Source organism: Micrasema longulum, unplaced genomic scaffold (assembly GCF_059751315.1).
Source record: "Micrasema longulum isolate JH-2025_06_02 unplaced genomic scaffold, ASM5975131v1 h1tg000597l, whole genome shotgun sequence".
NCBI classification, from domain to species: domain Eukaryota; kingdom Metazoa; phylum Arthropoda; class Insecta; order Trichoptera; family Brachycentridae; genus Micrasema; species Micrasema longulum.
This window is the reverse complement of record NW_028277793.1, coordinates 789,490-803,093: the sequence shown is the minus strand read 5'-3', so window position 1 is coordinate 803,093 and position 13,604 is coordinate 789,490. Positions and strand designations below refer to the sequence as shown.

At 32.0% G+C, this 13,604-nt stretch overlaps 3 protein-coding genes across 3 annotated transcripts; 2 read left to right on the top strand and 1 right to left on the bottom strand.

Annotated features, from left to right (window-relative positions):
* The first annotated feature begins 1,225 nt into the window (after positions 1-1,225).
* Positions 1,226-5,572, top strand: Tat (Tyrosine aminotransferase). The gene is made up of 6 exons (XM_088228580.1): positions 1,226-1,441; positions 3,253-3,340; positions 3,773-4,031; positions 4,186-4,659; positions 4,868-5,050; positions 5,142-5,572. The coding sequence occupies exons 1-6, from the start codon at positions 1,300-1,302 to the stop codon at positions 5,310-5,312; spliced, it is 1,317 nt and encodes a 438-aa protein (XP_088084706.1). The 5' UTR covers positions 1,226-1,299; the 3' UTR covers positions 5,313-5,572.
* A 438-nt stretch (positions 5,573-6,010) lies between these two features.
* Positions 6,011-6,960, top strand: EMC4 (ER membrane protein complex subunit 4). The gene is made up of 2 exons (XM_088228623.1): positions 6,011-6,213; positions 6,434-6,960. Exons 1-2 carry the CDS (start codon positions 6,155-6,157, stop codon positions 6,894-6,896), a joined length of 522 nt encoding a protein of 173 aa, XP_088084749.1. The 5' UTR covers positions 6,011-6,154; the 3' UTR covers positions 6,897-6,960.
* Positions 6,906-11,120, bottom strand: LOC148280277 (uncharacterized). The gene is made up of 3 exons (XM_088228625.1): positions 10,897-11,120; positions 10,291-10,344; positions 6,906-7,131 (listed from the first exon to the last, which is right to left on the bottom strand). Exons 1-3 carry the CDS (start codon positions 10,909-10,911, stop codon positions 7,033-7,035), a joined length of 168 nt encoding a protein of 55 aa, XP_088084751.1. The 5' UTR covers positions 10,912-11,120; the 3' UTR covers positions 6,906-7,032.
* Positions 11,121-13,604: the final 2,484 nt, after the last annotated feature.

Sequence of the window (13,604 nt, the reverse complement as noted above, 5' to 3'; positions counted from 1 at the left end):
AGAAATATAAATAAATCGAAAGAAGGAAGGACATCTAAGGAATTAATGGCTAAAAAAATCCAAATGAAATAGTTTTTTGGAAGTATTTATATTTATTCACTCAAATTTTACCATTTATCCTTTTTTTCCAAATTTCGATTACCTACCGGTAAAGCCCTGTAGGTAATCGTATTTTTTTCATCATTTAAAAAACATGATCGTTCTGGATTGATTTTTTTTGCTTTTTTGAGCATTGTGTTCCTAGTACCTACATGGGAATTTTTAATAATATAACGATAAAAAAACGGATATTTGGGCAAACAAAATAAACTTTGGCACTTTCAACGTCGTTGGCGAAAAAATAGGGAAAAACAAAACATATGATTTTTTTATTTTTTTAAAATTAAATTAATAAAAATAAAAAATACGGAATTTGAAGTAAACCATGTAATAATTTTCAACTCCTTAATATAAAAAAAACTTTATAATATCTATTTCGTTCCTTTTATTACTGCCCTTGTAAATATTGTTTTATCACCATTTTCCCTTTCTGCACCTAATGATGCATAAGGCACTGTATTGGTACACCAACCGCAGCGTATCTTGATAATTTTTGTTCATCAATCTTACGCTTCCGGTACTAGTCCAGAACTATGAAATATTCCTGTTATTTTAAACTACCTTTCCAAACTATTATTTCATTTCAAACATGTCAGCAATCGAACCCGAGACTTCTCGCATGGTAGGCAAACGCGCTGATCACTAGACCATGAGATGAATATTGTTTACGAAAAAAAAAATCCACCCTGGTATGTTTGTGTAAACTTAAACATTGACGGCGACGGCTGTTTGATATTGACGACGCCACTGGTTTATAATAACACAATAATATTATGTAGGTAAAATCTTTAGATATCCGTGCGATTTTTATTTCACCTAGTATCATAGAATTATAATATTGTGGCATAATTTATTCTGTCTTCTATCAAAATACGTAAGTAGTCAAATTTCAATATCAAGGAAATTGCGCGTAGATGAAACGAGCTTTTCGGAATTAAATTGCAATAAACACTCGTGTTTTGGTCGAGATTTCATCGTCAACAGGCACATTATCATCCTAATCTGCATACCTGTCATCAGACTACACAGGAGGTGTGTTGTGATCCACCAATAGCGTCAAGATGTGGCGTAAACAAGTTTCCAAGGTGTCTCAGCATATAGAACAAAACCAGCGGTCGGCGGTGCCCATGGAGCCAGTTCAGATAATCTTCGCAAGTGACACCTTGATAAGAGAAAAGTGTATAATAAGGACTAGTGTCCATGTCTCGCGACTGTAACAGAACTCGTTGGGAGGTGGCGGCCTCGCCTGCAGCCCTCAATACCCACAACCCGATCAGAAGAATTGTGGACAGCCTCTGCGTAGAACCGCACCCTGATAAACCTTTGATCGCTCTTTCTATTGGTTAGTCACATCTTTATACCACGTCAGCTGAATTTTTAGTCTTACTTGGTACCAATTTTCAAACTCAATTGAAATTTTATTTTAGTTAATTGTTATTAGATTTTACCAAAATTTTATTTTTGTAAAACAGTACCTATCTGTTAATATTTTTTATAAAGTGTTTTTAAATCTTCATCGAAAATTGATACTTTAAAAGTCTTTTATGAACATTTAAAAAGACGTTCAATAATAATAAAAATATAAGCGTCATGCATCATTTCATCACGCGCCTGATTGTCAGCAAACGTTTTGACAATACGCAAACATAAATCTTGGGTGTTTTATGATACAGAAGGTATTGATAATTTTCCCATCAGAGTAATAAAAGCATTACATTTTCGTATTAATTATACGATGAATTCGTGTAACTTTAATTAAGTATCTACGATAAATAATTTAGGTGTAAAAACAATAGTTTATTTATTGGCTGAGCTAATAAAAGTATTTTTGCGAAAAAGGAACGTAAATGGGTGGGTCACATTTTCTCATACAAATATTTTCATAATTACATTTAATTATAAGATATCGGTACTACAAATATTACGAGGAGGAAAGGTACATATTCTTTAACACGTGATTTCAGATTTCAGAAACGCACTAAAATAGTCGAGGGCAAGGCTGTTGGATAAATATGTGAAATTTCTATTTACAAAATGGTGGCAAAAAATTAAAACCTATGTTTTGAACGGATATGCGATACATACCAGAATAGTTCAGATAATTATAATGTGCTAAAAATATTGTTAAATTAATATCTCTTGTTATTCAGAAAATAATTTTTTTTTACAAAAATATGTTTAATTATAGTTGCCCTTCAAAATTATTGATTGTTTTATCAGCGCTTGTATTTGGTTGTTTTTGCAATATATTGAAGAATCTGTAGTTTTGGAGCAGGGTTTAATTTCAATTGTACCACATGACACGTTTTTACACAAAACAAATCATTTGCATACACCGAGAGTATAATACAGTTATTGGAATCTTAAAAAGTTATTATATTATATTTATTTTTGAAAAAAAAACGTTATCCTGAATATTAGGGCACAAAAATAATAAATCCGTATCTTGGAATCAACGATTAAAGTAAATATACAATATGTTACTAATTCATTCATAAGAACGTTATACGACATCAATTTGATTTGGCGTTTTAATTTTTTTCTATAGGTGGTATTCGTATTAAAAAGGCACCATGGCATTCCACAACAGATTATAAGACAGTGGTTTCTATAAATACAAAATCTTTACATTAGTAGCATATATTATCTCATTAACATCCCACGTAATAATATAATACTTACTAATATAAATTATTATTACTGGTAAGGCTAAAATATCTCAATCACGGAGTCACATAGTGATGGGCTCGTGATCTTTGAATCACAGAGTTGTTCTTAAAATGGGGAACATTTTTGCAGAATCATCGCTTCTCAGTATAACGATTACGGTGTAAAATCACAATTAAAATTCAAACTGCTATCACTTGTTTGTGATAGCAGTTTGAATTATAATATAACCTGTTTTACATTTGTATAATGAATTTTAATAAATGTGAAACAGGTTATTGGCAAAATATTAAAAAATCAAGTTATTCCTCGCAAAATGTAAGGTTTCTTGTCCGTTCATCAACGGCAGCTCGATACAAAAAGAGACATTCGAAGGAAAGCTTACTGTTTCAAAATGAAAGTTAATAATTTTCCAATTTTGTAATTGGAAAATTATTAACTTTCATTTTGATGTTTGTACATAACATTTTTAATTATATTTTTTAGGTGATCCAACAATACTTGGATACCTAAAACCTGCCCCGGAAACATTAGAAGCAGTGACCAAAAGCCTGAGTTCTTTTAAATTCAATGGGTAAGCATCGATAGTTGTATTTCATTATAAGTGCATTAATTTTTACTCATGGATATTTCTAAAATGTCGCTTAAAGGTATCTATCAAGTTTAGTAGGTAATGTTTTTTATAGTTGCATAAAAACTTACATTGTAAATAATATATACATCACATAAATGAATACGTTGTTTAATGTTGATTCGATATGCACAAACTGACATAATAATATGTAATATCTATGAATAGGTATTAACATAAAATTAATATCTGTTTGTCGTACGTAATATTATTATCGCGGTTTAATTTAATTATAATAAATACTTCTATGTTTTCCATGTGAATATATTCAAGGACATTTTCTAATTACGACATTATTTAAGGTTTGATAATAAATGCAAATGTATGTAAAGCAGGAAAAATATGGAATGTATTGGTTCTATTTTCCAATTGTAGGTACGCCCCGTGTACGGGATACAAGGAATCGCGAGAGGCCGTAGCAGAATACAGTTGCTTTCAAGACGAAGAAGGAAGTGCATGTCACGTGAAACCTGAAGATGTCATCATCTGTAGCGGGTGTTCACACGCACTGGACCTATGCATTACCGCGCTAGCCACTCCCGGACAAAATATTCTCATTCCGAGACCGGGATTCTCTATTTACAAAACTCTAGCTGATGGGTCTGGGATACAAGTTAAATATTATAATCTTCTTGTAAGTTGTTAATGTAACTTTACTACAATCCTACTAAATTCAAATTCATTCATGGCTTTTCATAATGGAAAAGAATACGTTTGCAAATAAACTTAAATTTGTTTGGGGCTTAATATTTATACTTAATCTCATTGGTTTTTATTTTGATTTTCAGGAAGATCAGATGTGGAGGGTAGACATTAAAGATTTAGAAAATAAAATTGATAATAAGACTTCCGCGATTATTGTTATTAATCCTTCTAATCCATGTGGATCGGTATATCCCAAGGAGCACCTGAAAGAAATACTTGCGGTTGCTTCGAGAAACTTTGTACCTATAATAGCTGACGAAATATATGAGCATCTGGTATTCCCAGGACATAAATATTTTCCTCTGGGAGCACTTTCTAAAGATGTACCCGTTCTCTCATGCAGTGGAATTACCAAGCGATTTGTTGTTCCTGGTTGGAGAATAGGATGGATTGTAATTCACGATCGAAATAATGTTCTAGCAGCTTCTATTAAGACTGGATTGTGCAATTTGTCGCAAAAGATTATAGGAAGTAACACATTAGTCCAGGGCGCCCTGCCGGATATTCTAAGGAATACTTCAAAAATATTTTACACTGAAGTTATCAACATTATATATGTAAGAAAATTATTAAACTTTACTATGAACTTTAATACTTGCCCATTCACCTTTAAAAGAGTCAACTGGCCACAAGCCAAATTTAAATGATGATGTGCTTTGAATTGTGGCAAACAAGGCGTTGTCGCTTTCCAAGGCATATAATATTATTTAAAATTCATCGACAAAAAAGCGCAAGTCAAATTTTTCATGTTTGAAATATTTTTAGTTGCAAGCTAAATTGGCGTACGATTCGCTAAAACACGTAAAAGGATTAAACCCAATGATGCCTGAAGGAGCTATGTACATGATGGTTGGCATCAAAATTGACCTGTTTCCAGGAATAAAAGACGATCTGGAATTCGTTGAAAAACTCGTGTCCGAGCAGTCGGTGTTTTGTCTCCCAGGAAAGGTGATTAAATAATTATAAATTACTGAATGTGTCTACAGAACTAAGATTTACAAAAACAATATGTAAATACATAATTTTATGTTTCTTTCAGTGCTTTAACTATCCAAACATGATGCGCATCGTGTTGACAGTTCCTGAACATTTGTTGAGAGAGGCGTGCGAAAGAATCGCAGAGTTTTGCGATAGTCACGCTTTGTTGGGAAATCAGATGAAAAATTACAAGATGATTGATTGTGATGATAATATCATTGGATTGCAATGACGTTGTTTTTATTATCTAAATATTTACTTTGAATTCATAAAGAAATTTTTAAATGCCTACAGAGGTATCATCGTGTTTTAAAATATGGATAAAATATTGTTTATATTTATATATTATTATTTATCATTAGCATAAGCGTTTGGAAAAATTAGTTTGATGTAAGTACATTTTTAAAATGTTACAGTAGCTAGGTATGTTAATGTTTTACAATAGTGTCAATGTGTTAATAAATAAAATTACCTTTCACAATAATGTTTTTACTGATGCGTGTGACAAGAGCGAGTATTAAAAATATTTTCAATTAAAATAAAAACAGTATTTCAGTTAAGTAAGGTTAATATAAGGTGTATAAAGTTAATTTCCTTGTTTTAGATCCAAGTGCCTATGTCTTGAATTGACGTATTTAAACGCAGTCCAATAAGAAATCAATTGAAAATAATAAGTTAGTGATAGAAAATAGATAATTTGTAATAATTGTACGGAAAAAAATCATTTGAGTATCAAATTTATGATCCCACAAGTTAGATAAGAGTAAACATTTTTTTTAGACTTTCATATTTTAAATTTACCCGCTATTGTACCTACCTTCTACAATATTGTAGTTTATGCCACTAGTAACTAGTAAGTAAATTAGTGTTGCCAACGCATATTTAAAATAAAAAAATGTATGTCTATTTTCTATGTAATATTTCTAAGTTAATTTGAATATTGTTTATGAAAAGTCAGGAGTCTTGTCAGATAGCAGCACGAAGTGTCAAATACAATTAACAAATTGGAATATTTTATAACTCATATTTTTCATTCCGTAGCTCTTTTAGAAGAACTTAAAACTTTGTTTAAAAATGGCCATGGTAAAAGCGACAAATCGGAAATTCAAATGGTCTTTAGACTTTAATCAAAGGTATAAATGATGACTTCTAATTTTTAATTTATTTGTTGTGTGTACGTAACTATTGATTTGATTTACAATACAAGCTACATAGTTCGGAACTTTATCTCATTTCTACCAGCATCTAAAATAAACACACATTCAACATAAATTCTAAATATTGTATCAACTAAACATCCATTTTTTCCTTCTTCGGATTGTTACATTTTAGTTTTTTTTTGTACGTTTTCAGAGGCAAAACCGCCAATGCGGATTTGCCATCACCTCCTGGATATAACCCTGCAGCAGTCCAGAACCAGACGGAAACATTAAAGGAAAATGAAGCTAATCATCTTATAATTAAAAAGTTGTGGGATGTTGCTTTAGGACCATTGAAGAGTGTCCCGATGAATTTGTTTATCATGTACATGGCGGGGAATTCCATTTCCATTTTCCCTATTATGATGGTGGGGATGCTGATAGTGAGACCTGTCAAGGCGCTGTTTTCTACCCAAGGGACATTTAAAATGATCGAAGGTTCCCACGCTATTGGACAGAAGTTGGTATATTTAGTCGGAAACATAGTGAACATTTTGCTTGCGCTCTATAAGTGCCAGAGTATGGGTTTACTCCCGACACACTCCAGCGATTGGCTTTTCTTTGTGGAACCACAGACCAGATTAGAATTCATGGGAGGAGGAATGTCTCTAATATAAAATATCTCATAAGGAAGTACATTGTATTTATTATGTAAACAAATAAAAATTAAATATTCACAAATTAATTCATTTAAATTAACCATAACATATTTATCCTATGATCTAAAAAGTGTCAAGTAAAGCGTAAACGGCATTATTCACTCTTCTTTTTATCCCCAGATTTATTCAATTGCGTATCCACGAACTCTTTCAATTTTTCCACGAGTTTTCCAGGGTCGTCAACTTTAGGGACCTAAACAAAGTTATCAGTAAAATTATTTTATAAACAACAGTGTTGGGGGTTGCTACAAATGTAACCAACCAGAAGATTTATATCTTCCAAGGTTTTTTTATTAAGTCTAGTTATTTCTATCATAATTTAATATTTTTTAAATGAAGCATTAGAATATTTATTACGCTAACATATTACTTAAATGGATTTCCAATTTTAATTAACAACAGAATAGTGGAACAGTGTGTTAAATTATCACTAAAACTAGCTAATGACAGATAATCAATGTTCAAGTATTTGTAAATATAAGCTGTGTCAAATTTGGAGCCTTAAATTTGAACAGTTTACACGTATACAACACAAGTATGAGCGAGTACACTTAGTCATGTGCACTTGGCAGAGCAGTCGTGATCACGTCGGCAGGATGAAAGCACGTCAGTAAAATCCGCCTCTATCCACTTTTGTCTTCGTAGGCCTCCCGAAGAGAGACGCCAGTCGCTTGTCACCAAGCCTGTTCATCTCGTAGGACTTCTTCTGCAAGATTGAGTTTCCTCTACTCGTTCTTGCACCACTAATTTTTCCATGTTGTCTCTTTGCCTCGTAACGTGGCCAAAGTACTAGAGAACACAGTGGAAAGAAGACTCTATTCTATACCCAATTCTTGGATTATGGAAACATTAGTGCTATGGGCCATGGTATCCGCAACATTCTACACTAGCACCACATTGCGAACGCATCCATTTTTCTTCGTTCTCTTAAGGTGTGTTTTTCTGCAGTGTACAAGAATATAGGAAAAATTAGGGTCTTTACCATTTTTATTTTTGTAGACTTGGTGATACTTTGTCGTCAAATATTTTTCAATTTCTCTATCGCAGATCAAGTCATAGCATTTTCTCTCTCAATTTTAGCATCGCACCCTCCTCTGTTATTATCACTGAGATAGACATTTATCTGTTAATGATTTGTACGTTGACATTATAAGCATTAGAGGCTTTTATTAATTTTTGTTTCTTTATCAAATACAGGGTTTTTGACGTCATCCAGTGCTGTTTTTTTGCTCGATACTTGGCATTGCTGATTCCTTAGTGGCCTAAAGATGTTGCCCGTAGTGCACCACATAGAAGTGAATCAGCATACACTACAACTACTTTTGCTGTGAGCGAGCACACAAACATACTTTGATTACTAGTAAAAGTAGCTTTAGTGTAAATGGAAATGTGAAGTATTTAGTGTATAATATTAGTTTTGAGGTGACATATGTTTGCCTAGTCATTTATATAAAAAGAGTTTTAAAACAAATTTACCATGCAAGATTGACAGAGAAAAAAACACATTTGTGAAATTAATAAGAAATAATAATACACAGTAATTCACAAATAAAATTGTATGAAGAAATCTACATTCCATCAACTAGAAATTAACAACAAGGAACATTATAACATAATATGTCTCATGGGAGTGTTATTTATTTATTTTATTTAAATCTTTAACAACAAAAATATATTGTGAACTTATTGCTTAAAGCAATATCTTCCAGTCAAGTTATTTTTATATATCTTTAGCTTTTTAATATTTTTTTTTCTATTGACTATGTTCTGTAACTTGAATTGTAAAAATAAAACTTTTATTTTATTGGTTGGTTGGAAGAAATTGCCATTGTACAAAAATTTAATAAATAAATAAATTTTTAAAAAAACATTCAAAATAAGGATGTCATTCATAAACTACAAAAAAATTGTAAATTATAATGTGTAATAAGAAGTAATAATTTTAAAAATTATTTGATTAATTATTTTACAAAAAAAATTTGAAAGCCTTAAAAGTACTCTCCATTGGAGCTAACGTCTTGTATTATATTCAATGGTTGAAAACATTTTAAAAATTAATTTTCTGTGATGCTTGACAGAGCGCGTCTCGTCATTTTTTTCTTAACCTCAGCAGCATCGGTAAAACATTATCCTTTTATGTATTTTTTCATTCAGAGGAATAAAAATTAGTCGCAAGGGGTTGGATCGGGTAAATAGGGGGGATGTGGCACAGCGGTCATACTTTTTCTGGACAAAAGTTGGCACACAAATAGGGCCTTGTGACAGGAAATTTTGTAGTTATTGTCATCATCCCCAAATCTTCACTTAACTAAACTCCAAGTCACTCCAGATAGCTCCACAACTTTTTTGGTGGTCTGTCGTCGGTTTTCCAGAATAATTTGGTAAATTTTAACGACATTTTAGTTGGTTCACGCCTTTGAAGGATGTTCGGAGTGGGGTTGGTTATTAATCGTCATTTTTCACCTATTTTAAAACGGAAAAACCACTCGAACACTTGCCTTTTCCTCATGGAATCATGTTTGTAGGCTGTTGTTAACATTTCAAGAGTTTGTGTCAGTTTTCCCGAGCAGGAAGCAAAACTTGTCGGCCGCGGGCTTATCTACTACATTTGACAATTTTAATACTAAGGGTTAGCAACACTACTTCCCTTTGATGGGAAAGGACGGCGCAAAATATTAGCTCAGTTCATACCCAGAGATATTGGGTATCCTGGGCCCCGAATACAATGGGAAGTTAACAGTTATCTTCGACTGTCTATTAAGAAAAATTGATATTTGTGTACGAAAATGAGTATATTTGCATGAAAATTTAAAGTATCTTCATTGGTAACCTCTAATTCAACATGTTTAAAAGAAAAAAAATGTATGCATATTTGGAGAGTATTACTTTTTTTGGAGAGTTACAGTGATAACATTTACTAGATGTGTAAAAGTAGATATGTTTAGAATTTTACAAAAATATTTTATGAAATTTATGAATAAAAAATAAAAAAATATTCTGCTTTTTATAGTGAAAACATAATTTTACTTTGTAGATAAAATTTAAGATGTCAACTTTCCGTAATCGGGGCCCAGGTAACGAGTTTGGAAGGAGACAGAAAGAGGATCCAGGAAAGAGAAGGAATAAAAAAAGTAAAGGGAGGTCCGAACCCTAGTTCTAAGGATGTATTATAATAATAATAATGTTTTAGGCGTTTCTAAAAGTAAGAAAGAAGGTGCACTTTTTACATGAAGATGTGGCTTATTCCAAAGTCTGGTACCTTGAACTATTACATATTTTTCATTGATATTTGAAGTATAGTACTGGAAGTATTATTTTTCTTTAGTTATTGATGCATAAAATAAGAAGTTACCTCGTGGTTTTGTGCCATGTATATTCCTGTATAAACACCTCCACCAAATGTGAACTGAAAAGAGTCAAAAGGAAATTTATAAATGAGTAATGCAATACGTGACCATATAGCAAAATGTTTATTATTGGGTATCTGAACATCTTGTGGGTCATTCAATTTGAATTTTTTGGCTGATATCCTATGTTAATAAATAGAATAACAGAAAGAACTCGTAAGTTTGTAACATCTAAAGTTGCAATAAAAATAATACAATTTGAGTATATTGCTAGACAGAATAATAATATAATATACCCATAAGGTATGATTATATAACAATCAGATATGAAAAAAACTTCTGGGAAGTTAAAGCAGTATTGTACAAATAATTTAAAAGCTTTCAATCAACTTAACAGGTTGAAAAACTTCAATTTATTCAATTGATTACACATAAATCATAAAGGAAATTGTAACGCTGTTAAATTTGGTAATATTTCAACATAACATCAGTAAGGCAAAATTAAAATATTTTTAATTTAAAATTGTGAGGATATTCCTTTAAATATTATCGGTTAAAAGTTTTTTTTGTTTTTTTCAAAGAATGATAGTAATAATTATTACTAAACTTACGATAAACCGCAGCATATTTTGAGGTTGTGTTTATGAATTCAAAATATGTATTTATTGCGCCTCGGAAAATTCGATGATATCTTTTTTACCAGAACTGTTGTAATTTGAAATCGATGAAACGACAATTCTGACACCGACACAGTTTTAGAAAAAAAATTGTAACATTGTCAGATACTTTGACAGTAGAGATATCGAAGCACAGATTAAGATTACATATGCATAATATAGAAGCAGAGATTGGCGATGGAAATTATTGCTATTTTTTTTTTCATTTGTGTGCCCAACAATAATACGATAAGCATGGGAAATGCTATTGCTAAAGCTATTATTTGACCATTTTTTCTTTTTACACACTAATGTGATGTTTCGCATTACTGGGTTTATTCCACATTAACCTACCTAGATATTTATAACTCGTTGAGTTTTAAATTCAAACCCGAAATATAGGTTTATCGAAATGAGAATGTCCGATATAAAAATTGATTGCACTTTCAAGATGCTAATGCTATTCCTTAATTAAAATTTTTACCTCTAGTCAGAGATCATGGAGACTGAGCAACCCAAAGAGAAAAATGTAGAGGATGTGTCTAATGGAAATAGATACTACCAGTAGTTGCCAGTATAGAATTTTGTTTGGAAATAATACGGGGTTAAAAATGGTATTATAATTAACATACCTACTTATATATAAAGTTAATAAGTAAATAAATCGGAAAGTCATCGCAATTAAAATATGTTTAAGAAAAAAAACTCTGATAGGATAAAATACTTGACTGAGGGCCAGTTGCACCAGTTGTGAAATTTAAAAATGTTTGAATATAAAAAATTGTTTCTTAATGGTCAAAATGTGTTGTCTTATTTGACATTTCCCCTCGCAAATTTTACACAAAAACACAAAAATTACCAAAGTTTAAACTTTAAGACTTAACAAAAAATACACTAAATTAAGAAATGACATGAGCAAGAAATAAAAAATATCGTAAGCTTAGAAATTGACCACGCTACTTGCGATGGAGTCAGGCAATGTTAGGATAATCCGATACCATCAGATGTAATGACGTTAGGTGCTGAGATACATGGAATTAGAGCCGTTAAATAATTTCCCATTAGCCTAGGGCTCTATCCCACTAACTTCCAAACAATACTCTACGCTAGTGGTCTCCAAACTCAATAAGGATATGAGATACTTTCAGAAATTGAACTTGTCTGGTGAGCTACCTATACAAATTCCCTCTTTATAGTTTTTTATCATCGGCCCTTATCGTACCATACATAATATTTTTTTATTAGTTTAAATAAATTAGAACATCAGATTAACAATAAAATATAAAATGCGTACTTTAAACATTTATTTTAAAAGAAAATAATAATTGAAAATAGGTGTGATTATAAATAAACATAAAAATGAAAATAAAAATAATTAGTGAAAAGAATGGCATTCACTTTCCTCCACAATTTTTTTAATTCTTGGGGAGTACCTTGTCACTCTTATCCAAATGCAATTATCAAAATGTAAATCTGTGTGTCTGTTTCTATATTTAATCTTAACAACCTTCGTAGTGGAAAACGTTGATTCACACATAAGCAGGTAGAACAAACAAATGCCTTCATTTTGGGCCTTAGAGTATATACATCTATCTAAGTTTTGGGCCATCTTTTTGGAAATTTTCAACGATACAGCTGGATAGTTTTCCACTGTAAAAATTTATAAATGGAGCTTAAAAAAAATGTCCAAGGAGCTCAACTTTTTTAAAGTCACTAAATCGCAGATCAAACTGTTTTCGCAAGCTTGAAATAATCTGGGCATGATATTCACCTTTGCAGCTTTATTTTTTTTTAATAAGCCAGAGAGAGACAAAGTGTATGACGTAGTTTCCATCAATCGTAATACATCGCTGACCGCTTCAGTATTTTACTTCGTCTTAACGCATAAATTGTTATGCCAAAAAAATATATTACAGCGGCAACCTTTTAAGCATTTCGTTTAAATTTGGTACATTTTTTATTTATTTTCGGTGTTCAATAATACAATTTACTAGGCAAATTTAATATCCAACGCGAGCCACCGAAAAAGCCTAGGCGAGCTACCGTATGGCGATCACTGCTCTACACCATCTATGTCTGCGTTCATGAAAATTACGCAGAAAATCCAAAAAATTAAGTTTTCTTATTCTCTTAGTGACGCTTTTCTAAAAACATTGAGTTCTGTCGTGATGAATTCCAAATTAACATTGAAATGCCTGCAGACGCTTAATTGTGTCGGTGAGTGTAGTAGTGTGACATTGATTTGGGATCCAGACACTCAAACATCGACGATAACGAGGCAGCTGATGAATTAGCAAGGCTGAGAACTGAGACAGCCCCAATAAGCCCTGAGCCTCCCTGTCGGTTGCCCAAATATGCTCCTGGTAACGAATTTAGGTCATGGGCCTGGAAACAGAGCGTAATGCTCTGGTTAAAAGTACCTGGTCAGCACCATGCGAAGGAACGGATAAATGGGTACTGGCAAAGGTTTGCTTTCAATCTAATAAAGCTTAGCCGAAATCAAGTGAGGGTTATCAGTAGAGCCCTTACAGGGCACTGTAAATTAAATAAACACCTTGCTAGAATTAACCTTTCCGAAACGTTTAGATGTAGGTTCTGCAGTGCAGATAAGGAAACACCTACACACATTATATGTGAATGTGAATGTAGTGCTTTCCATAATA